Consider the following 26,678-nt stretch of genomic DNA (forward strand, 5'->3'; position numbering starts at 1 on the left):
GAGTGAAATGTAACATTTTGTAAATTTCGAATTATTCTTACCCAGATTCCACCATCACAGTGCTAAATAGTCAAGTTGTTTTAACTTTCTGCACATAAGAAAATGATTTGTAACACCGGCTACCACTGGGTGGTCGCTCCATCAAGCTTCATCTCCGCGGGCGAAATCCCTGTCCCTGTGTTAGGTCCCTGTTTAATCCCTGTTCCGAGCTCCAGCTTCGCCACATAGCCCTTACCCCCACCGCAGCCAGGCCCCACCATCCCTCGATCCACCCCTCTCTCCACCATGGCAAGCCCACTCTCCTTCCACTTGTTTTCTGGCTGAAGCTGTTACTTCTTTTCTACTTTCAGTCAAGTGTGTATGTGTTATTGACTAACCAATTGCTCACCTTTTGTGTACACAGTCTCCAAATCATCAGGATCAACCTTTATTTTTTTTTGAATGAAAAAAATTATTTGGTCGACATCTAATATGTGAATGAGAAATGCAAACATAAAAAGATGTAGAATGACATGAAAATGAAGGAACAATTAACAGGGAAGAAAAAAAAAAAGGAAAACGAGGAGTATGAAATGAAATTGTATGAAAGAAAGGGAAAACAAGTCAGGAGACGAAGATGGTTCACGAGCGAGCGGTATTCAATGACAAAGGTAAAAACCGACATTGAAAATATATAAATAGGAATGTATTATGTTATGAGACTAGTTAGCTACACAATACCGAAAATTCGGTTCGATTCCGACAACTTTGAAAATTTGACCTTTGTGACCTTGAGATGTCAAAACGAAGGTTACCAACCTTGAAATGATATAAAATAATGTATAATCAGTTATGAGGTTAGTTAACTACACAATACCGAAAATTCGGTTCGATTCCGACAACTTTGAAAATTTGACCTTTGTGACCTTCAAAGGTCAAAGATTCTGAAATTTGTTGGAAAACTTGTATTTCATGATGTATGTCATAATATAAGATCATGTACGACATTTCACCCTATCAGGAAGCGAACAATGTAATAAAACCATCAAAAATCGACTTTTCTAAATTTCGTGACCTTGTGACCTTGACCTTGGGGTGAAAATGAAAAATCGAGCTGCGTGAGGCTAGACACATGACATTGGCCTAACCAAATACCGAAACCACTGTCAGATTCCACCAAACCCCTCGGAGAAGATGTAGCTTGAAATCGGTTACCCCCTAAAAAGACATCTTTTTCGGGCATGGCTCCGCCCACAATGCGCAATACGCCGAATCTGGGCAGGACACAACTAGATCATGATATCAACCTCCCACCCAAGTTTCATCAAGATCGGATGATATCATCGGGTAGTTATGCTGCGGACAGATAGACAGACACACACCCATGACGAATATAGTGGTCACTGTTTGATAACTCGTGAACCAATATCAACCTCCCACCCAAGTTTCATCAAGATCGGATGATATCATCGGGTAGTTATGCTGCGGACAGACAGACACACACGCAGACAGACACACACCCATGACGAATATAGTGGTCACTCTGTTTGATAACTCATGAACCAATACGCTTGAATAGGCTATTCCAAAGTAGAATTGGTAAAGATTGGACAGCTAATGATACCAAGGCAAAATACGAGTGACCCAGTTCTGTGGGGTAATAAAACAAAGCTGAATAGACAAATATCAACAGGAGACTGGGTAATTTATTGATAAAAATAAAGAATGCTGGACACTTCAATATACTTGTTGCACAGGCAGAAACACAAGCCATATCATGCTTTGATTTTGTACAGGGTGGTCAAAAAAAGGTGGACCCACGAAAAGTGTTGTTAACACAACAGTTTCATTATAAAAAAAACAAGACTTAGCACACAGTGGTCACAACCTGCGATACAAAATATATATTTCTGCAAAGAATAAAAAATAACATTACCTCGCAGCTCAGCTTACATTCTCAGTTTAATTAACCTTGTGTATGTCGGTCCCGTGTTCAGCCTGGTGTTGGCTTAGCGGTTAGGGTGCCGGCTTGGGATCCCAGGTTCGAATCCCGGTCGATCGCTGAATTAACACCAGGGGGGTTGACTCAGCCTGTCATCCTTCCGAGGTCGGCAAATTTGAGTACCAGCTTGCTGGGATGAATGATCCCGGTGTGTACCCCGATTTAGAATAGGTACACCGTATCCCTGCATCGTAAGAGGCGACCAAAGGTTGGCGTCAGGAAGGGCATCCGGCCATAAAAACATTGCCTCAAACAGGGAACCATGATTGTCATGGGGCCCGCAAGGCTAACCCCCACTCTAGCGGGGAAAATGGCCTTAAAACGATCATTCATTCATTCATATTCATGTCGGTCCCGTGTTCCCATGTGAATGCATGATTAGATAGATGAGATTCATAGCGATTCCAAAAAGGGGATTTACTTTATATCTGTTACCTCAGTTTTGTCATGCGTGCGTCTGTCTTTCTCTAAACCAATAGGTTGTCATTTGGGGGATGGGACCTCCATAAAAAAAACAGTGAGGTGAAAGGTAAAAACATTATAATAAAAAATAAAACACAAGACTTTCGCAAGACATGGATAAAGGTGATGATACCAGAGGGGTGAGGGATGGGTTAGAAGGATGATGGGTCCTCCTCAAGACCATCCTGGGAGGAAGAGGACCCCAAAGAGGCCAGTAGAGGGAGAACTTGCAATGGATGGTGCATCATTGGGTGAGCTGGTTGGTCGTGCTCTCGGCCGTTGTAAAAAAGCTTGCGATGATCGTTTGCTTTGCTTTAGTTTTCATGTCCTTGTAGGTATCTTTATAGGGCATCATAGCAGCCTCCAATGCTCTTTTAAATTTTCTGCTTCTCTCCATGGATGGATCGATAGCAAACACCTTGTCAGCCAGGGTCTTGCCCATGTGCAGCAGCTCCACCAGCGTCTTAGTTGTTAGTGGCTTCGGCACCAACACCTCCTCCTCATTTGAGCGTATCAGTTCTTCCAGATCCTCTTCCGTCAACTCCTCTTGATGAGATTCCAGGAGTTCCTCCACTTCTTTTTCTTGGATGTCCTCAAAGCCCTCCCCTCCGACACGACGTGCGACCTTCACAATCCTCCGCACTTCTTCTTTTACCGAGGGGAAACCCTTGAAGTCGTGCACCACCTCACTCCACAACTTCCTCCAGCATGCATTCCATGCCATTGGCTTAATCTCTCCAAGAGATTCTTTAATGTTGTTAATACAGTCAGTGATGTTGTACTTTTTCCAGCAATCGCTGACTGTCAAAGAAGGGTCGTTCTTCGTCTGGTCCAGTATCCTCTCGAGGGTGTGACGGATGTAGTATGACTTGAATGTCGCAATGAGATCTTGGTCCATCGGCTGGAGGAGGGAGGACGTGTTGGGAGGCAAGAAGACGACCTCCACATTGGGGTGAGCAAACTGCAGGCTTTCTGGGTGACCTGGCGCATTATCCAAGATAAGTAGAACCTTGAATGCAAGGTCCTTCGACCCCAGGTACTTTTCCACCTCGTCGGCGAAGCAGTTGTTTAGCCAATCAAGGAACATCGCAGCAGTCACCCGTACTTTCCTGTTGGCACGCCAGAACACCGGGAGCTGGCTCTTGTTCTTCCCTTTGAGGGCGCGAGGGTTTAGCGCTCGGTAGATCAGCATCGGCTTTACGAGAAAGTCTCCTGCTGCATTGCCACATAGGAGAAGGGTAACACAATCCTTAGCCGCCTTGAATCCTGGAGCACATCTTTCCTGCTTCGACAAGAAGGTGCGGGGTGGCATCCTCTTCCAGAATAATTCTGTCTCATCGGCGTTAAAGACCTGCTCCGGCCTAAATCCCTTCTCCTCAATTAGTTTCTTGAGCTGTGGAGGGTAGTTCTTCGCAGCAACATGGTCTGCCGATGCTGCTTCCCCAATTAATTTCACGTTATGGAGGTCAAATCTCCTTTTGAAGTTCTCAAACCAGCCCTTGCTGGCTTGGAACTTGTAGGTAGCGGTGGTTGAACTGGAGTATTTGGCACCGGGTGCCTCGTGGAAATGTTTATAAATGCGCAAAGATTTCTTCCGTATTACCGGTCCACTCAAAAGCATTTTTTTCCGTGTTTGATCCGTGATCCAAATATTAAGGGCTTTTTCCATCCTTTCAATATTAGGATCACGGGACTGGAATGACATCTTAGCACTTTGGAGAGCACTTGCGGCAACACTTGCACGGATCTTTCCCTCACTTTTACGGATATACCGAACAGTAGATTCGTTAATCCCGTAATAGCGTCCCACAGATGCCAAACTTTCACTTCGAGCCAACCTATCTAACAACCCAATTTTTTCGCACAAGGTCATCACTTTTCTCTGCCTTTTTGCATGACAATTACTTTTGTCCATCGCTTTACGCTTGGGCGCCATTATTAGCGGTGCGTGACAAACTACAAAAGGCATCTGGTGCGAGATAACCACACACGTGGACGCAAATGATGACTCGCAACTCAGCCGAAGACCCAACAATGACTCAAGACTGGTTAATGACTCACAACTCAGTGACTGGTGAAAATGAAAACCCACGATAGCTAAACCGGGAAACAGAGAAGTTGCCTGTGATTGGTCAAAACCACGATAGCTAAACCGGTGATATTTAAGTGTTTACTGTGTAATGCAAAACATTACAGAGTTATGTATGGCCCGGGATATGCTCTCAATGCTCGCTTTGGTGCTGGATGTATACTTGTATGTGTCTCACAAAGTTATTGAGGACTTCAGTTTGTCAGCTTTTGCTTATTTTGAATCCTATGGGGATACACTTTCATGTCCTTTTGGAGAATGTTCAGCAGAGTACCCCTTTTCATACACAACGTCTCACTTTGACGGTGTGGCGACTTCTTCGGACTGGAGCGCACCGACTGTCCGACACGTTCGATGACCTCACGGGTTCTCACTTGGGATTTTGATTGAAGGTTCAGCACAGCACCCTCTTTCCTGAACCTCTTTATCCTTGTATACATAGTATGCTTAGATGGGCCTTCTCTGCAGTTGAAATTGGTTTTGAAGTTTCGTTGAGTTTCCTTGAATGACTGTGTTCGGAAGTAGATTTCCACCAAAACCTTCTTCTGCTCTGTTGTCCGGGGCATGCTCGTCTCTTGTGTAAGGGTCCCCTGCAATATAAAATAAAAGTTAGTGAAAATAAAGTTGCAGGATAAATCGATGCAGGTTTTTTTTGTATACTGAATCGAGGCTCGTGAAAGAGCTAACATTTACTTCACAAACAAATCAACCAGACAAACAAAATATATAAAAAGAGGGAGCGGAAGACAAGATGGGGAGAGAAGGGGAAGCACACAAACAACATTTGAGAACAGGGAGATGTGTGGAAGGGAGAGGGCTTGGGGGGAGGAAGTGTGGGAAGGGGGGGGAGGGGGAGGGAGAAGAATAAAACACAAGGACACCAAGGACTTCCAGGACAGAAGTTGGTATTTCAAGTGGATTTGGGGCGAAATTAGCGGGGGTAGAAAAGATCAAGGTTTTGGATGGGGAAGATAAGAGATGGTGGTGAACAGCTGTTTTAAAGACCTGGAGGGTGGAGTGGGATTGAAGAGAGTGAGGGAGTTTGTTCCAGAGGTGGGACAAAAGAGGAATGAAGGAGTGAAGGTGAGCAGAGAGTCTTGATTTTGGCAGTTTAACTAGTCTAGTAGGAAGACTAGGTCCCCCTGCACCCCCCGGAGATATACTTCTAATCAGTGTTTCTAGATTGGAAAAAATGTGTAGAAAATGACTAGCTATGGCCCCAAGCTGAAAAAATGTCCCACATACCATTTTTATGCAAATTACTGCTGCAAATTTTATGCAAAATTATGCAAATTTTATGCAAATTTTTGATGAGGAGTAGAGTTGAGGGGTCTTTGAGGGCTTCATCGAGGTGCTCTCGGTTGCAAGACTGGGTCATTCTGAGAAGCACAGCAGGGTCAGAGATCATGATGTTCTCCTCCTCAGTGAATCTCTCCATCAACAGCCTCTCCATTGCCTCACACACTGTTTTGAGGCAAAAGAGGGACTTTTCGTAGGCCTTTCCACTGAGAACACCTTTGAGAGATCCACTTGTTACTAGTTGTGCCTCAAAGAGAATCTCTGCATATCCAGAACCACGCATCTTGTGTCCAGTGAGCATCCCGATGTAGTTCATGGATGTGTGGAAGGGTCCAATCGTTACTACATGACTAGCAAATTCATTTGGCCAGCGCCAGATGATGGGAAGGGCTTTCATGCAGACACCCAGATCAAATGTATTCAGGACCCATCTCTGACCCACCTCAGCAGTTGCTGCCTCGGAACGCTTCAGTAGCTCACGAACAACTGCGTTGTCTGTGATCGGTTGGTGGATAGGCGTGCAGTAGTCGACTGTTGATTTGCTGGGTGGGGGAGAACCAGTTGCAGAGGTGAAACCCCCTAGCCCAGGCACAGGCTGCAGGCCATTGCCATGCCATGCAGGCACCAGGCACAGACCGATCACAGACAACGCAGTTGTTCGTGAGCTACTGAAGCGTTCCGAGGCAGCAACTGCTGAGGTGGGTCAGAGATGGGTCCTGAATACATTTGATCTGGGTGTCTGCATGAAAGCCCTTCCCATCATCTGGCGCTGGCCAAATGAATTTGCTAGTCATGTAGTAACGATTGGACCCTTCCACACATCCATGAACTACATCGGGATGCTCACTGGACACAAGATGCGTGGTTCTGGATATGCAGAGATTCTCTTTGAGGCACAACTAGTAACAAGTGGATCTCTCAAAGGTGTTCTCAGTGGAAAGGCCTACGCAAAGTCCCTCTTTTGCCTCAAAACAGTGTGTGAGGCAATGGAGAGGCTGTTGATGGAGAGATTCACTGAGGAGGAGAACATCATGATCTCTGACCCTGCTGTGCTTCTCAGAATGACCCAGTCTTGCAACCGAGAGCACCTCGATGAAGCCCTCAAAGACCCCTCAACTCTACTCATCAAAAATTTGCATAAAATTTGCATAATTTTGCATAAAATTTGCAGCAGTAATTTGCATAAAAATGGTATGTGGGACATTTTTTCAGCTTGGGGCCATAGCTAGTCATTTTCTACACATTTTTTCCAATCTAGAAACACTGATTAGAAGTATATCTCCGGGGGGTGCAGGGGGACCTAGTCTTCCTACTAGACTAAACCATAAGAGGGTTGCAGGCAGATCTTGTGCGACCTGTAGGAATATTTGCGGGACAGAGCCCAGAGAGAGCTGGGGGGGCAAGGCCAGAGAGGAGTCGGTAGAAGACGGAAAGACCACTAACCTGCCTGCGGTGAGTGAGTGAGAGGCCCTTGGAGTTGGCTTCAACGCGGGAGATTCCAATGATTCTGAATGCTTTGGTTTCAACAGCGTGAAGACGAGCTAGGTGTGAGGCAGGAGCACCAGCCCAGAGGGGAGAGCAGTATTCCATTGAGCTGCGGATGAAAGCCTTGTGTGTGGTGAGGAGCTCAGGTGTGCCAAGGAAGAACTTCCCACGACGGAGGATGCCCAGTCAGCGACTGGCTTTGGAGGCCAGATTTGAAATGTGGTTTTCCCAGGAAAGATCATGGCAGATAGTGAGACCCAAAAGCTTGAGTGACAGAACTTCTTGGAGAGGATTATTCAGAAAGTGGATGGGAGGGTTGTCCAGTCAGTCTTTTCGGAGAGACATCGTAAGAGTGTGAGATTTGTCAGGATTGAAAGACATGTTCCACTTGTTAGCCCAGTCTGTGATTTTGTCCAGGTCTGCAGAGAGTGAGGAGGCTGCAGACTGCCGATCTGAGGGATGAAGAATGGAGCGACAGAGAGTAGAGTCATCAGCAAAGAGATGGAGAGGATTTTCAAGAGAGTCAGCGAGATCATTGATGAAGACCAGAAAAAGCACAGGGCCCAGAACACTGCCTTGGGGAACTCCAGCCTGAACAGGAAGAGGAGATGAGAGAAACCCATTCAGGGCCACACGTTGACTACGACTAGAGAGGAAGTCCGCCAGCCATGCGTGGAGATTTCCATGGATACCAAAAGAGGAGAGTTTGGTGAGCAGAGCGGGGTGCCAGACCATATCGAAGGCACGTGATATGTCAAGGGAGACTGCTCTAATTTCCTGTTTGGCATTGAGGACCTCCATCCATTGTTGAGAAAGCAGAAGCAGCATGTCCAGAGTAGAGTGACCAGGTCTGAAACCAAATTGATGATCAGAGATCTAGCCATTGGAGAAGAGGAAAGATTTCATATCTGAAGCAATGATGGATTCCATGACTTTTCTGATAATTGGGAGAAGGCTGATTGGTCTGTAGTTGCTGGGATCTGTTTTTGCACCTTTTTTGTGCAAAGCGGTGATGTTGGCAGATTTCCAAGCAGATGGAAGATGACCTTGAGCAAAGGAGAGGGTGAAGAGAACAGAGAGAGAGAGTGAAAGAGCGGAAGAACAGGATTTTAGGACCCGTGGGCTGATGCCGTCAGGTCCAGTTGCAGAATCAGAGTCGAGGGTTGACAGAAACTTTTCCACCTTGTCAGGAGGAAAGGACACAGAGTCCAGGAGCAGCTGGGTACGGTGGGTACAGAGAGGGATGGGTTTGGGACACAAGACAAATAAGGTTGTTATGATTAATCGAGTCAAATTAAATCGGTAAAAGCTTATAATTGAAAAAGCTGGACTTGTATATTGGTTGAGCCGACGTTTCGGCGAGAATCCACTCGCCTTGGCCATTGCAGATGTTGAAGTGAAGAAGAAGCCACTTTTTAATTTATTTCTTTTTCTCTGTATTTTTTTTTTCTTCAGAGAAAAAAGTGGTTTACTCATGGTGTAAAATAATCCATTTGGGAAAGAGTTGAATCACCATCTCTCAACAAACGGGGAGATTTGCCATTTAATCTGTCACAGACGAAGGACAAGATTATAACATCTCTCCCACAGCATCTGCAATAGTCAGCGGACGCCCGGATTGGTCAACAGACCAATTCACCTTACCATCGGTTGAGATCACGTGGCAAATTTCAAGCTTCTTCTTCACTTCAACATCTGCCGACTTGCAAGTCCAGCTTCTTTCAATTTTATATTATATATCAACATATTATTTTATATTATTTCAATTATAAACTTTTACCAAAGTTATAGGATAATAAATGGAGAGGGAAAGGGGTGTCAACTGCTTCTTCTTTTTTGTTCACCCTGTATTTAGAGAAAAAAAACAAAGTTTATACTCTCTTTCATGTGTTCTTAATTCACTTAAAATTATAGGATATGCATGCGACATTCATCTTGTAAAGCTGGGAAAGCTGTGCTTTTTACAAGCTGGGGAAGCTGGGTTGCTTACTTTTTACAAAAAAATAAAATAAAATGTGTGTGGGTGTGTGTGTGTGTATGTATATATATATATTTCGTGATTTAATCAAAAGGTAGGGTCTCATTCATTACCTGCATTCACAGTTCAGAAGTTTCTGATTCAACTTTAACATTTCATATGAGGTGAAGATCTGCAAAAATGAAAACATCAGTGGTGATTTCTTCGGGTTTAAAAAGGTGGGGTAAACAAAACAAGCCAAACTGGAGGAGGAAAAACAAGGCAAAGTAAGGTCAGCCTGTTTGATTGTCCAATGTGAGCACTTTTTGCCTCATCATTCTGTGACCACAGGTTTGAATACCCCATACTATGGTGATTTGTCCACGGAGTCCTAATATGCTTGTCGATTGCAAGGAAAGATAACCCAGCAGGAAGGTGCATAGGTAGTACGCTCATCTCTGAGCTGCTGGGCTGGGTTTGATTCCCGTTTTGACTATTAACTGTCGGAATGGTATTTCTCAGGCATGGCGATACATTATAAAGTGTGCTGTCCCTCGGATGTACCTTATGTGGATGTCCCGTATTCGAGCAATTGTTACCTCAGCCACCAAAGGTGGATGGAGGTTATGTTTTCACCCCTGTCTGTCTGTCTGTCTCTGTTTCTTTGTCTGTCTGCCTGTGAACAAGCTATCTCAAAAATTTGTGGACGGATTCAAACGAAATTTGGTATAGATGTAGCGTATGTAATGAGGACGAAATGATTAGATTTTGGTGAAGATCTGAATATAGATTCTGATATGAGGATTATTTAATTTTTTTAAAGTGATTCTTCACCATTGAGAGATAGGGCTAAAACCAACATATAGCAGAATATCTCAAAAAGTTATGGATGGATTTGGACGAAACTTGGTGGACAGGTTGCGGGTGTGACAAGGACTAATCAATTCAATTTTGGTGAAGATCTGAATGTGGATTCGGATACGAGAATTATTTAATTTTCAAGTGATTCTTCACCATTGAGAGATCGGGCGAAAAGGGATATATAATATGATATTTAAAAAAGTTATGGACGAGTTATGACTAAACCAGGTGGATGAGTTTGTTAGGTGACAAGAAGAAAGATTACATTTTGGGCAGGTCCGAATCCAGATCCGGCCTATCAGTGGGATACCAAACAGAAATTGTTCAGCCTGGCGGAGGTATGCGCTCTACCTGGTGCCGTTCTAGTTGGTGGACGTTAAAGATTCCAATCACAAACATTTAGCAAGTTATCACTAGCGCCCTGGCCAAATTCCCACACAGATGTAAGGGGGCACTGCACCAACATCAAAACAGGCCTGGGGATTTCAGATCTCATCGGTAACCGTTTTTCGGTTCCGTGATTTAAGTTTATGGGAACCGATGGGAAACAAAAATCCGGTTCCGTGCCCAAACCTAATGGGAAACGATTTTTTTTCCTTTAGAATTTGTAAAGCAAAATATTTGTAATACAAAATAAAAAATGTAGTCTCCAATAATAAATCCTGTCATTTACATGTATGCAATGTAATTAACGCATGTTCATTATTGAGGTTGATGGTTATAATCAAAGAGTGAGGAAAAGCAAATTCTGTCAATTTGATTGTGTATACCCTTATGAAATAAAGTTTTATTATTATTGTAAGTTACTAGGGCATGCCCGTACTATATATATATCTAAAATTATATCCCCCCCCTCTATTTACATGAAATGGTTTGGTCCATTCGCAAAGCCAAAGCGAACGGCTTGCGAGTACGGTGACAATCCCCCCCCTCTATTTACATGAAATGGTTTGGTCCAAAGCGAACGGCTTGCGAGTACGGTGACAATCCCCCCCCCCTCTATTTACATGAAATGGTTTGGTCCAAAGCGAACGGCTTGCGGAGTTTGGTAAAGAAATCGCCATAGCTCGGTAACTACTTCTCCGATTAATATGAAACCTTGAAAAGGCACATCCTCGGGTCCCCAGCAATATACCTGGCAAGTTTAAAGTATATCGGACCCGTGGTTGTCGAGAAACAGCGGTCACAGACAAACACACAGACACACAGACATACACACAGACACACAGACATACACACAGACACACACACAGAGATTACTGGAATTATAGATAGATATGATGATTCTCCATTTTTTTTAGAACTGGCTTTCACAATATTTTCTGTGTCGTGAGTTGTAACGCAAGACGACAACGGACACCGTTAATGCTTCAACTATTATGTAAACCAACAACGAATCGACCCCCCCCCCTCTTCCCCTCCCCCCCCCCCCCCTCTCCTCTGTTCGGTCTGCACAATTTGAGAACCCCTCCGCGTCTAGCATAGCACTGTACTTACTACTATTGTACATACTAGTTGATTCTCCCTTATTATTAGGTTTATGATACAGCTTTTCAGAATTTCTCCACCACAGAATTAGAGAGAAACAAATCAGAACAAAATAATTATTTCAAGTCAAACTGAACAGTTTAATAACGTAGTACAACTTCCATAAGTTTCGGTGTAACAACTTGAAGGTCATAGGACAATAAATGGATTGTATTGCAAACTGTGCGATGTTCCGCAAGTCCCATGTCCGTAAAATACATCGGAACAACGTGAAAAAGTTTGTATTTAAAATCGTGTCCTATAAACTTTAAGTAATATCAAACGTATAATATCAAAGTAGGACTTCAAATATAAATTTCAGTACAGATTTTCTTGACCGAATTGCATGTTCGTCTTGCCGAAATCATTGAAAACTGTTGGCCCCTCTACTTTCAGGTAACTTAGGGATTCGTCACTTCCGTTGTTGTGGTTTTCATCCACTGCAAACATTTTTGATTCCATGTACTATTATTGTTGTCGTTTAAGGGAAAATGGAGATTATTATTTTCAAAAGGTAAAAAGTTAATGTTTTAAATGAAACCGGAACCGGACGACGACAAAGAGGAAGAGTTGGGAGAAAAGGCGGACCGAGTGAGTCGGACAAGAAGCCTAGCTGCTTCGAGGTCTGGAGCGAACGATTGGTGAACGAATGTCACGAGTGAACTTTGGGTTTCCCAGGAAAGGGATTCCTGCGACAGAGTTGTTATCGCTGTGACAGATCAACCTGCGTGTCAGGTTTTGCGGTTGATTCCGAGGAGAATCATCGTAGTGCCGTTACGCCTCAAGAACGGGCCGTCGGCCATTTTGACTCGCGCGCTTTGCGCTTCGCTCAAGGTTTTTCACTTCACTTCAAACCATTTTCACCACATTCAGACGTTAATCTGGTGTGTGTCTGTGCAACGTGGCTTTTGAGTTGGAAATCTGCGGTTCGCCAAGTGGGAGCCGTGGAACGTCCATACCCGAGGGTGGGATTTCCCAGTCGCCTTGACGGCGCCTTTACGCAGCTTTGGCAGCGGGACTGTGACTGTCATCCGAACGGGATTCTGGTCTCGATTAGACATCGTTCTGACGATTGCTGGAGCGGATCGACTTTGGCTTGATGCCGGAATAGAGACATTGGGGAATGTTCTTCTTTTCGCTCACTTGGAGCACAGTGAGTTATATTGTACGAACCTGATGGTACCATCATAGGAAATATATATTGGTTGTACAATTGATTACTATTGTTTTTGTGTTGTTATTCTTGTGTGACCTTAATACAATATTTGTTTGTTGGTAACAATTGGTGTGGTTTCACCATTGATCTTTGACACAGAATAACACATCTTTCTGCCGTGACTCCTCTCGGGGCTCGGAGGTACACCGTGACCGGGGTTTGGGGAGGAGCACGTAACAGAAATTGAGGGCTTGTCTTTGCTGACAAAATTCCCAAATCTCGTTCGGGATAGAATTCCCTAACATTCCCAAAATTCCCAAATTTGGAATTTTTCTAACATTCCCAAATTTTTCAAAAAAAAAAAAATTGAAATTTTTGTGTGAAAGTTAACAAGTGCTAACTAATAGTCACCATGGTGTTTGACAGAAAAGTTTGCGGCGTCCCCTAATGAGGCACAGTTCCAAGCGTTAAAAATATCGGAACTCTTGATATTGGCCAAACATTTCAACTTGGAGGTCCGAGTTAATATGAAGAAAGCAGAGATGCAGACATTGGTGGTAGAATTTCTGGTGGGACAAGGAACATGGAAAGAGGTAGCCTTGGATTGGTTACCCGAGGAAAAAGAAAATGTGGAGCTCTGGAAAATGGAGATGCAACTGCAGAGCCAGGAAAGGTTAAAAGCAGAGGAAAGGAGAGCTGAAAAAGAACTCGAGGAGAGAAGAGCAGAGGAAAGGAGAGCTGAAAAAGAACTCGAGGAAAGAGCAGAGGAAAGGAGAGCCGAAAGGGAGTTAAAGGAACGTGACATGGAGTATCAGAAGGAACTTAAACTCAAGGAGCTGGAATTAATGGGAGAACGGAGAGAAGTAGTATCCATGCCGGCTAGTTCGACAACTAGTCAGAACACTTGGGATGTTGGTAGGCATGTGAGGCTGGTTCCACCCTTCAATGAAAAGGAGGTAACCAAGTTTTTTTTTACATTTTGAGAAAGTGGCTCAAATGCTAAAATGGCCTGTGGGGTCCTGGACTATGTTAGTGCAAAGTGTTTTGGTGGGTGAAGCTCAAGATATCTATTCGGCTTTACCGATTGACCAATGTGCAGATTATGAGATGGTGAAGAAAACCATTCTCAAAGCCTATGAATTGGTCCCTGAAGCTTACCGGCAAAAATTCAGGAATGCCAGGAAGAGGGAGAGTGAGACCCATGTGGAGTTTGCCAGAATGAAGGAAACCATGTTTGATCGGTGGTGTGACTCGAAGGGGATTGGGAAAGACTTCAACCTGTTGCGACAATTGATCTTGGTGGAGGAATTCAAACAGTGTGTCCACGCGGACATTAAAGTACATCTGGATGAAAAGAAAGTACCAGAGTTGTATGAGGCAGCAACCGTGGCAGATGACTATGCCTTGACACACAGGATGGGGTTCCACAAACCTAACTTCCCGCCTAGAGTTAGCCAGGGGAGTTATGGTAAATCAGGTTCGGAGAACAAATATTCATGGAGGCGGCCTAGAGATGACTATGAGAACAAATCTGATACCGAGACTTTTAGGGATCAGAAGACTACAGTTCCAAGACAGACTGATCTTCCAATGGGGCCCAAGGCAGACCACGAGTTTTTCCTCCGGGCCTACTTGCGCTTTTTGCAAGAAACCTGGGCATTTGATGTCCCAATGTTACGCCCTGAAAAGGAAAAATCAGGAGCGGAGTCAGACTAGTACAACTCCGAATGCATTGGCAAATGTGAGAAATCGTCCTTGGAGGACAGTGCCTTGTGAAGGTTCCCATGCCAAAGGTACGGCATCACAGAACGACCTTGTCCAAGAGGGTTACAAACCTTTTATTTCAGAGGGGTTTGTGTCACTGGATGGGGACTTAACGAACCAGACACCTGTTAGGGTATTGAGGGACACAGGAGCACATCAATCTTTGATGCTTGAGGGCATTTTGCCATTGTCAGAGAAGACGGCAACTGGTGTTAGTGTTCTTTTACAGGGGGTTGGTGGCTATGTTAAAGCTCCACTTCATGTCATCTATTTGAAGTCTGATTTGGTGTCAGGACCGGTCACCGTAGGTTTACAAGCCACTCTTCCTGTAGAGGGAATCTCTTTTGTTGTCGGGAATGATTTGGCCGGTGGTCGAGTTTCTGGTAACCCAATGTTGGTTGTAAAGCCCAGTATGGAAAATAACACCGCACAGTTAGAGCAGGAGATTTCGGGTATCTTTCCATCTTGTGCAGTGACTCGTGCTATGGGGAGGAAGCGCTCTGAAGAGGAGGAGAAGGAAGGCGATGCGGATTTGGCTTCCTTAGAGGTATTGGAGGAAAATTCTGAAAGAGGTAATAGGAAAGGGAGTGACATCAAGGAACTTAAGGAAAAGGTGGCATCTGGAACCAAAGAGGAAATGGAGTGTCCGTCGGAGACATCTGGGAGCGAGGTTGAGCAAACGGTGCTGGTCCGAAAGAGACTTGTTGAAGAACAACACGGAGATTCGGAGATCCGGAGTTTAATTGGTAAAGCCGTTACACATAGGAAGAGGCTATGAAGATACCTGTTGGTCACTTCATGAAAGGGGAAATACTCATGAGAAAATGGAGACCACCGGAGGTGCCAGCAAACGATGAGTGGAAAGTTCATAACCAAATTGTGGTGCCACCGCCGTACCGGAAGGAGATATTGAGTTTGGCGCATGAGACACGTTTGGCCGGGCACCTTGGAGTGAACAAGACCTGTGACAGAATATTGGTCCATTTTTTCTGGCCAGGATTGCGACGTGATGTAGCGGATTTCTGTAAATCTTGCCATTCTTGCCTGCTGGTGGGAAAACCTAATCAGAAAGTCCCATCCGCACCTTTAAAACCCATTCCAGCTTTTGAAGAGCCATTCAGCCGTGTCATTATTGACTGTGTCGGCCCTTTACCTAAAACTAAGGCTGGACATCAGTATTTGTTGACCATCATGTGCGCTTCCACAAGGTTCCCAGAGGCAGTGCCTCTTAGAAAAATTACTGCGGCAGTTATTGCGAAGGCCTTGATTACATTTTTCACTTTGGTTGGCCTACCTAAGGTCATCCAGTCTGATCAGGCTTCCAATTTCATGTCAATACTTTTTCAGCAAGTGGTACACCTGTTGGGAGTGGAGCAAGTAAGATCAAGTACTTACCATCCTGAGAGCCAAGGGGCCTTGGAAAGGTTTCACCAGACATTGAAGAATATGATCAGAACGTATTGTTTTGAATGTGACAAGGATTGGGATGAAGGAATACCCTTATTGTTGTTTGCTGCGAGGGAATCTGTTCAGGAGTCATTGGGGTTCAGTCCTTTTGAACTTGTGTTTGGACACGTAGTTCGAGGACCGTTGAAATAGGTGAAAGAACAGTGGCTCCATGAGGAGTCACAGTCAACAGTGGTGGAGTATGTGTCAACGGTTAGGCACAGATTGGCAAAGGCTTGTGAAGTTGCGAGAAGGAACTTGAAAGTGACACAGGATAAAATGAAAGTGAGACATGACAAGAAATCTCAGAAAAGAAATTTCAGTCCTGAGGACCGAGTGTTAGTGTTGCTTCCTGTTCCAGGTCAGCCACTACAGGCTAGGTATTTTGGTCCCGATGCAATCGAAAGGAGGGTTAATGAAACAGATTACGTGGTGACAACTCCCGACCGACGGAAAAAGCGGCAGCTGTGTCATGTCAACCGACTGAAGAAATATTATGAGAGGAAGCCTGTGGAAGAAATGGTTCCTGTCTCACCTGTCATGCCTGTAGTCGGGGTGCAAGAGAATCCTGAGGTTGCCGCCGGTGTGAAGTTTGATAACTTTGATGACCAGGCTTGTCCCAGATTGACGAACACAGAAGTGTTGTCATTTAGATGAGAAATTAGGTCATTTGACGAGGGAACAACAAGGACAACTATCCAGCCTAATTTTTGAATTTGCACATTTGTTCACAGATGTACCTGGTCATACTGACCTGGTATATCATGATATTGAGGTGGGGGAAGCCACTCCTGTGAAACAACACCCATATCGGATGAACCCTGTGAAGATGGAGTATCTTTGGAAAGAGGTTCAGTATATGTTGGAGAATGACATCATCGAACCAAGCAGCAGTGAATGGAGCTCACCATGTGTGTTGGTTCAAAAACCCGATGGCAGTTTTCACTGTTGTACGGATTTAAAACGGGTTAATGCAGTGACCAAGACCGACTCATATCCCATCCCGAGGATTGATGACTGTATTGATAGAATAGGCCCAGCTAAATTTGTAACTAAATTTGACTTGCTGAAAGGGTATTGGCAGATTCCTCTTACTGATAGAGCCAAGGAAATCTCGGCATTAGTCACACCAAATGGGTTGTATCAGTTCAAGGTTCTTCCCTTTGGATTAAAAAACGGGCCTGCTACATTTCAACGGCTGATTAATAACCTTATTGTAGACCTTGAAGGGGTGGAGGCTTATCTGGATGATGTCATCATCCACACTATGACAATGGAAGATCATATTAAACAAATTCAGGCATTTTTCAAGAAACTGACCGAGGCAGGGTTGACCATCAACTTATCTAAGAGTGAGTTTGTAAAGGCACAGGTGGTGTTCCTAGGCCATGTAGTAGGTCAGGGTCAGGTGCAACCGGTGACAGCCAAGATAGAAGCCATTGATCGCTTCCAAGTTCCAAAAGGGAAGAAGGAGCTTATGAGATTCTTGGGTATGGCTGGTTGGTACCGGCGGTTCTGCAGGAATTTTTCTGATGTGGTAGCCCCTTTAACGAATTTGCTGAGGAAAGAGACCAAGTTTGTTTGCGATGACAAATGTCAGGCTGCCTTTGCCCACGTCAAAGCAATATTAATGAGCTCTCCTGTCCTCGCAGCCACGGATTTTCAAGCACCTTTCAAGTTGGCCATTGATGCAAGTGATGTGGGGGCTGGGGCAGTTATATTACAGGAAGATGAGGATGGAGTGGATCACCCAGTGTGCTACTACAACAAGTACAAAAAGTTTTAATTAAAACAAAAGCTGCGTCGATGTTACACAATGCCTAGATGCAGCTGTGCCTATAACGTCGATGTTATAGGCACAGGACATTCCTATTGATTCGATTACTTGATGTTATTTTTGTGCAAAGTGAAAATATATCTCGGCAATTTCCCGTGTGTGGCGACGAATTTTTAATATATCTCGGCATTTTCCCGTCTGTTATTTCAGGCGGTGTATGACTGACCATGCCGCGATTTAAAAAAATATATATCTCGGCAATTTCCCGTGTGTGGCGACACGTGAACGAAGCTATGCTCCTCTCTCCACATTATTGTGACGACGTATAAATTAAATATTTCATCGTGATGATTGTCATCAAATGGACGAATTTTTAATATATCTCGGCATTTTCCCGTCTGTTATTTCGGGCGGTGTATGACTGACCATGCCGCGATTTAAAAAAAATATATCTCAATGGACTTGAAGTTACAGGTCTTTGAGAATTCATTTCGTTCTATAAAGGGCAACTTTCATCGGATTTTCTTCCCGTTTTTTTTCAATCGAGTCAAACTATGTTAGCGACTGTGAAAAATGAAATGATATATCGAATTTGATTTGAAATAAAACTGTGTGAGAGAGGAAGACACCACGGGCCTACAAAACAGGCCTCGAAGCTATGCGAGTTAATAAAATGGTGGATATTTGTTTATATGAAGCCTCTCCCAGAATGGGTGGAGCTATGGTTCCCAGAATGGGTGGAGCTTTGAGGTTTTGTCTTCTCTGCAAGAACAAGAAGAAGAAGAACAAGAAGAACAACAACAGCAGAGGGCACTCTATGACCAGCGTCTGCGACGCGGCTAAAAAGTTTAACAAACATCAGGCAGATTATGCCACTGTGGAAAAAGAGACCCTTGCTCTCCTGCTTGCGCTTCAGCATTATGAGGTGTATCTGGGAACTACTACCTTTCCTATAAAAGTCTTCACTGATCACAACCCCTTAACCTTCATTCAAAAAATGAAAAATAAAAACCAGAGGTTGATGAGATTGAGTTTGGCTTTGCAGGAGTTCAACTTGGAAATTGAGCATGTGAAGGGCAGGGACAATGTCGTTCCCGATGCTTTATCCAGAGTGAACTAACTTTGGAAATTCCTGTAGGTTGTTTGGAAGTTTTGTTGCTTTATTTTGGGGAATATTAATTATTGTTGCTCACGTGAATTGATAATTTGGGTGTGAGTTTTACTTTTGTTTGTTAAGAGTTTTTGCCTGCAAAGAAAGTTTTCACTATGTTCAAACTTTCTTTCTTGAGGGGGGGAAGTGTTACGGATTCGTGACTTCCGTTGTTGTGGTTTTCATCTACTGTAAACATTTTTGATTCCATGTACTATTATTGTTGTCGTTTAAGGGAAAATGGAGATTATTATTTTCAAAAGGTAAAAAGTTAATGTTTTAAATGAAACCGGAACCGGACGACGACGAAGAGGAAGAGGAGGGAGAAAAGGCGGAGTGAGTGAGTCGGACAAGAAGCCTAGCTGCTTCGAGGTCTGGAGCGAACGATTGGCGAACGAGAGTCACGAGTGAACTTTGGGTGTCCCAGGAAAGGGATTCCTGCGACAGAGTTGTTATCGCTGTGACAGATCAACCTGCGTGTCAGGTTTTGCGGTTGATTCCGAGGAGAATCATCGTAGTGCCGTTACGCCTCGAGAACGGGCCGTCGGCCATTTTGATTCGCGCGCTTTGCACTTCGCTCAAGGTTTTTCACTTCGCTTGAAACCATTTTCACCGCATTCAGACGTTAATCTGGTGTGTGTGTGTGCAACGTGGCTTTTGAGTTGGAAATCTGCGGTTCGCCGAGTGGGAGCCGTGGAACGTCCATACCCGAGGGTGGGATTTCCCAGTCGCCTTGAGGGCGCCTTTGCGCAGCTTTGGCAGCGGGACTGTGACTGTCATCCGAACGGGATTCTGGTCTCGATTAGACATCATTCTGACGATCGCTGGAGCGGATCGACTTTGGCTTGATGCCGGAATAGACACATTGGGGAATGTTCTTCTTTTCGCTCACTTGGAGCACAGTGAGTTATATTGTACGAACCTGATGGTACCATCATAGGAAATATATATTGGATGTACAATTGATTACTATTGTTTTTGTGTTGTTATTCTTGTGCCTGGTGTTGGCCTGGTGTTGGCTTAGCCTGGTGTTGGCTTAGCGGTTCGGGTGCCGGCTTGGGATCCTAGGATCCTGGGTTCGAATCCCGGTCGATCGCTGAATTAACGCCAGGGGGGTTGACTCAGCCTGTCATCCTTCCGAGGTCGGCAAATTGAGTACCAGCCTGCTGGGATGAATGATCACGGTGTGTTCCCCGATTTGGAATAGGTACACCGTATCCCTGCGCATCGTGAGAGCGTGACCAAGGGTTGGCATCAGGAAGGGCATCCGGCCATAAAAACATTGCCTCAAACAGGGAACCATGATTGTCATAGGGCCCGCAAGGCTAACCCCCGCTCTAGCGGGGAAAAAAAGTTCCCCGCGAAAAAAAGTTCCCGCTCCCGCGAAAAAAAGTTCCCCACTCTAGCGGGGAAAATGGCCTTAAAACGATCATTCATTCATTCATTCATTCTTGTGTTACATATTTATGTGAATGTATGTGAATTACCATTCAGGTCTTTGCTTATCCGTGTGTAGTATATTAAGTTGTTGTGTAGTTGTTGTGGTTGGAGGGTCAGGAGCCCTTCTGAGGGAGTGGCCGGAAACGGAAGTGACCGGAAACGGAAGAGGAAAAGACACGAGGAAAAAAGGACGAGTATTATTCTTCCTCGCCCCGCTCCGACAAAAGGTGGGATCGACCTTGCGCTGCGTGGAAAAGCGGCGTTCCGATCCGAAGCCTGTCTGGCGAGAGGAATTACCGGGACGTGTACCTGCCCGGTGGAGACGGCAAGTTGACGTGGGGCCGTGCATCGACCCCGCGCCTGGCCTCGTTCGCGGCACCGTCCAAACAGACGCGTGCGGGTCGCACGTTGGGGCCTAACGCGCCTTGCAAGCGGCGTGGGGTTTGGCTTGCTTTACCGTATCCGCTTCGCGTGGCCACGAGGGGCTGCAGCCACGGTGCCTGGTACGATACCTGCCCGGTGGAAACACGTCCACCCGGGGTTCGTTCTACCGCCCGAGTGCGGTGACGGCGACCATCATCTTGGTCAGGAGGGGCCCAGAGACATTGTGCGGGACCGAGACCAAAAGGGTGTCGTGAGTACTCACCGGGACACACGTATATAAGATGGCCATCTTACTCATAGGAAAGTGCTTGTGAATTGGGAATTGTTGATGGTTGTATATGGTTGATTGCTCGGGGAAAATCTCCGTGGTTGTGTCATTGCAATTGTATGGTCATTCCCATTGAAATATATCCTTGAACGTCAGTTGTCTCTGGGGTGAAATTCAAATGGATTGCGTGGCGAAAGCGCATATTTAATATAGCTTTCTGGCGAAGTTCCTCTCACGGTCCGGGGGTCACCGAGACCAGGTATTCACCGAGGGGACCACGTAACACTTGTGTGACCTTAATACAATATTCGTTTGTTGGTAACAATTGGTGTCACCATTGATCTTTGACACAGAAAAACACATCTTTCTGCCGTGACTCCTCTCGGGGATCGGAGGTACACCGTGACCAGGGGGTTTGGGGAGGAGCACGTAACATAACATATATGTATGTACTTTGAGATTTGAGCTTTGCCGGCCTAATTTTGTTAGAAATAAAACTCAACTTCTAAAATAGTTAGCTGAAAATCACACGTGAAGGTAAATACGACATCTTTTTGCCTTACACTGCCTTTCTGCGATGGGAAACATTCTTTCGGTTCCGTGTTTTTGCTATCACGTTACCGACACGCTACCGGTAACGATCGTTTCCGTGAAATCCGCAGGCCTGCAAGATCACGCCTCAATAATGACGGTACCTGCAAGTCCAAATTGAAAAGATTGAAACCTGGTATTTCTTTGGATATCATGAATGTACTTTGTGAGAGGGGAAAAATAGCAGTGGTATTAATGACGACAACCATTAAAGACGGGGAAAACAAAGGATGAATTAACTGAAACTCTTCATCCCCTCCCTCCACCACCCCCTCCCACTTGTCAGAGATTTCAAAAGCAATCCTAAAGAGTTTGTTAATTTTTCATTTCCACGACATTATGCTCAGTTGTGTAATCATTTGGAAACATAAACGGCTTCATTATACTTAACACGGTTGTATAATTGGACACAATTCACTTTCCTTTCATTGCCATTTTAGTTTGAGGCCACCTATTTATTACCCCCACCACCAAAAGTATTTCATTGCTGCTAAAGCAGCCTCACACGAGGTGGTTTGCCCTTGCATCCCCGTTGTAGTTAGGGCAGGAATTTAGAACTTGGCCAAAGTGCCGGTGATAGGTCGCCTATTCTTCATGGACACCGTCGGATCTTTATCATCCAGCAACTAATGTCAGCAGATGGGATGCCAAGTTTAACACCCATCCGAGGGATGGCACATACATTGATGCATTTCGCTACCTGCAAAACACACTGATAACAGTTTATAGCTGGGCCGAGATTCAAACCCAGGCTAGACAGCTTTGGGGTGAGTATGTGCACCTTTAAGCTATATGGCCAGCCCCAGTTAGGGAGGGTTAAATAGGAAAATACAATGAGATTTAGAAAAGGAACAAGAATAGTCAGGATAGACAAGAGAAAGGAGAGTGGTGGCAATGTGGGAAGATGGTGTGGGGACAGAAATTCTTCCATTTGGGACATGCAAATGTCCCAAATGCAATTCAAAACAAGAAAGAGCAATCAGAGAATGCAAACCCTCAATAGGATGTATTTTCAGTGCTTTTTAAGGATTTTGTGTTAAACCAAATATGGCGGCCGAACCACGTGACCAATGACGTCATCATTTTTTTTTTTCCACTAATTTATTCCTAGGTTATGCTCAAGAAATTTCATCTTGATCGGATGAAGTTTTGTACTTGTCGAATTATGATGTCATAATGGAGGCTCCTATGACATCATCATTAACATATTTTATTCCTCATGGAGAGTTCTTTACAATGAGCCATGTCTCAATTTTTTCTATTCAGCACTTTCGGAGAGATAGAGGTGCAAAGTTTTTCGGTTTTTCCAAGATGGCGGCCGAACCACGTGAGATACGACGTCATAATTATCATTAAAAAAATTACACAGGTGGAGTTGCACCTATGGTGAAAATTTCCTGTCGATCAGACCAATGGTTGCAGAGAAAATCATATTTATTGTGTGCGGACAAACAGACAAACAAACAAATGGACTCAAATGCAATACCCTCTCCTCCGGCGGGGGTAATAATTAAAGTGTGTGTCTTTGGTTGTTAACTCCATATGTGGGTTTCAGAAGGTGGTCCTCCCAGGTCTCGAAGTATCCACATCCGTTTCAGTAAGAGATCCTGATTCATGAATCAGTTTGTGACGTTTTCTTATTGTCAAAGTTTTGTTCTGAGAGCTCTTTTGCGGATTGTCATCGAGCCTCAAACAGACAGGAAACACAAGCCATACATGCATTTGAAGGTAATGTTACTGCTCATCTAATGGCATAACTCTCACGGGTGAAACAAGAGTTTATCGAAAAAAAGTTTACCTGAGCTAACTTTTAAATATATTGCGTCCTAATTCATTTATTGTTCTAGCTCTTCCATGAGCCTTGACTGAATACAAAAACAAAGCGATTTTGATCCGTATACAAGTTCTGGCCCTTGATAGAACAACATTCAATATTTTCTACCTAAAAGCATTAAAATAATGCTCACTTTTGTTTATATTTCTCTTCAATATTCTGCAGCTTGATAAATAAAATGTTTGTCTCTAAACATGTGTTTAATTGTGGCAGTCCAGTTGATGTACGTTAGATCCCAGGTAACTCCAGGTAGGGTACCTGTGAGGGATGAGGGAGGGGATGGGGTGGGACGAGGGAGGGGATGGGGTGGGACGAGGGAGGGGAAGGGGTGGGACGAGGAAGGAGAAGGGGCGGGACGAGGGAGGAGAAGGGGCGGGACGAGGGAGGGGAAGGGACGGGACGAGGGAGGGGAAGGGACGGGACGAGGAAGGGGAAGGGACGGGACGAGGGAGGGGAAGGGACGGGACGAGGGAGGGGAAGGGGCGGGACGAGGGAGGGGAAGGGGTGGGATGGGAGGATGCAGGGTTGGGAGGTGGGAGAAGCGACCTTTGTTAGTTATAAATAAAGGAACTCCTACTATGCTCTTCTGACCGAAGAAAGCTGCATAAAACAACTATGAAAAGCTCTACATGGTAAGCACATTGTTGTTTCAAACTCTACCCGAGTTCTTCTTATGCCACACCACATCAGAGAATGTTTGTGATATACAGTATGTATATATATAAATACACACACACACACACACACACACACACACACACACACACACACACACACACACACACACACACACACACACACACACACACACACACACACACACACACACACACACACACACACACACACACACACACACACACACACACACACACACACACACACACCAAAGGGAGGCGCAAAGCATCCCTCCCTTTATATAAGGGACAGTTTCTCCGTTTGCAGCTTTTACATGGGGACTGCAAATGCGTTTCTCGGCTTCTAATGGTATATTGTATACATAAATATACATAGATACACACTTTATACCCATTTAAAATATTTTAAAAATAATTCTAACAAAGTGACTCAATGGCCTAATGGATAAAGCATCAGACTCCCAAGCTGGGCATTGTGGGTTAAAATCCTGTCTGGGTTGAATATGTTTTCCCCTTACGTTTTCAAGTCTTTCATATCGTTTTTGAATATACTAGGGCATTGCCCGTACGTGGGTGCCCGTTCCTTGCCAAAAAAAAAAAAAAACGCTACCCGTACGCTCTACCCCGCCCGTACGCCCGTAAACAAAAAAAACAACGCTCTTCGCTTCCGCCCTTCGCTCTGACTGAATTGGGAGAAATAATGCGCATAAGAAATCGAATTACGTACCGTAATGGCGGTCAGCTCGTAACGCGCTCAGCTCCGCTCGTCTCACATCGGCCACGCCTATGCAACAAAGCGTTCTGTGATTGGCTGCCGGAAGTGAAGTCTTCACTGTCCGGAAGTTCGCAAATCGCAGTTACGATGAATCGTTTTAATTTAATCGCAGTTTGAATTCGTTTTAAAACATAGTTTAACGGCAACATAGTTTTCCAACGTGAAATAAATGAATACGCTGTCAAATGTGCCGTCCGAGGCAGAGTCTGATCGCCACGTTCGGCACACGTGATAGCTCGCTGCTCTCTGATTGGTTGAAGCGTTTTTTGGACATAGCTCGGTAAGTACTTCTCCGATTAATTTAAAACCTTGAAAAGGCACATCCTCGGGTCCCCAGCAATATACCTGGCAAGTTTCAAGTATATCGGACCCGTGGTTGTCGAGAAACAGCGGTCACAGACAAACAAACACACAGACACACAGACACACAGAGATTACTGGAATTATAGATAGATTATTGTACGATGAGCAAATGCATTTTGTTCATATTTAAAATGTATCTTGTAAAAAATGCCAGGGGCAAAGCAAAGGCCCCTTTTTATAAGGGCACGTGCCAAGTGGCAAAGTCTAGAAAAGAAGGAACATTCAAAAATATCTCGTGTGCATGCTGTTCATGTACCATTGTGTTCTTCGGAGGGACCAAGTACTGCTCTAGAAAAGTTCATATAAAGGGGCGCCAATTTGACTCGTACACCTGAATGAAGAAGTAAATGCATTTTATTTTCCAGATGTGGAAAACATTGGACGGTGTCTGGTGATGTGGGCCGCCCACATCACCGTCCTGGTTCCCGGTCACACATTATTACTTGGTGTGTGTGTGTGTGTGTGTGTGTGTGTGTGTGTGTGTGTGTGTGTATATATATATATATATATATATATATATATATATATATATATATATATATATACGTATATATATATATATATATATCAACCGTTTCTTATGAACTGTTTGAAATAGATTATAGAGGGCTTGCTTGAGTGCTTAAGCTGCTTGGCGAGCGCTCAACAAGAAACTTGGTAACTGAACCTGTCGGCCTACTCACTCACCATCCATTTTGCATTCCCACAGTTATTGAAATTTATTCATACCAGTATATACAATCATCAAATCCGTGGTATTACAAATACCAATTATTTTCACAACAGGTTTCTTTTCCCAGGATTGTCGAAGCAATCGACCTCAATACACCGACATCATTGATCGTACCTGATTTAGCCTGACTACACGTGATTTTAAAAGGCAACATTCGGAATACTTTTAAAGTTTATGAAATAAATAACCAATTAATTCTCCGAATGCATACCTTTCCGTGCATCGCCCGTGTCTGACAAGTCTGAATCGATAATACGCTGCATATCACAGGAGCACAGATCCCGGAAACGCGGCCACGTGGAGCCGTGGCGTTCCAACCACGTGGGGTAACCACAACGCGGAATGATCCTCCACGTCGTGTAATTCGACCACGCGGAGTGATCAACAATGCGCAGTAATCCGCTACAACTTCTCGGCAGATTCGTCACACTCGAATCACAATCACGTCACGCGTCTCGTTATTATGATTCCAGAATCGATCCATATTATCATGTCTCACCTCCAGCGAGGGTAATTGTTTTGTCTTCTTTCTTTCCATCAACTTACAATCGCACATCATTCCTTCATTTCTGAGCCAAAGAATCCTCTTCAAATTTGAAATGGTGGTACCTTCGTCCACAAGCCCAATATGAATATGGTATTGGTTTTTTTCGATTTCGGCCTCTGTAGTCTGTTCCGATTAATATAGAATCAAAAGT

At 44.5% G+C, this 26,678-nt stretch overlaps 1 protein-coding gene across 3 annotated transcripts; it reads right to left on the minus strand.

The window, feature by feature from the left end:
• Window positions 1–1,667: 1,667 nt before the first annotated feature.
• Window positions 1,668–26,363, minus strand: LOC137423220 (tigger transposable element-derived protein 1). Of its 3 annotated transcripts, none has more exons than XM_068110136.2 (3): window positions 26,192–26,332; window positions 9,408–9,466; window positions 1,668–5,122 (listed from the first exon to the last, which is right to left on the minus strand). In XM_068110136.2, the coding sequence occupies exon 3, from the start codon at window positions 4,410–4,412 to the stop codon at window positions 2,688–2,690; it is 1,725 nt and encodes a 574-aa protein (XP_067966237.2). In that variant the 5' UTR covers window positions 4,413–5,122; window positions 9,408–9,466; window positions 26,192–26,332; the 3' UTR covers window positions 1,668–2,687. The 3 variants fall into 3 exon arrangements, with proteins under 3 accessions (XP_067966237.2, XP_078627276.1, XP_067966252.2); XM_078771150.1 differs by lacking the exon at window positions 26,192–26,332 and adding an exon at window positions 25,504–25,528; XM_068110151.2 differs by lacking the exon at window positions 9,408–9,466 and having other exon boundaries at window positions 26,192–26,363.
• Between the last annotated feature and the right edge of the window lie 315 nt (window positions 26,364–26,678).

Source organism: Myxine glutinosa, chromosome 1 (assembly GCF_964187855.1).
Source record: "Myxine glutinosa chromosome 1, kmMyxGlut1.1, whole genome shotgun sequence".
Taxonomy (NCBI): Eukaryota; Metazoa; Chordata; class Myxini; order Myxiniformes; family Myxinidae; genus Myxine; species Myxine glutinosa.

Excerpts from the sequence above, each read along its gene's own strand:
- LOC137423220 (XM_068110151.2), bottom strand. The coding sequence starts at position 4,412 with ATGCCTTTTGTAGTTTGTCACGCACCGCTAATAATGGCGCCCAAGCGT.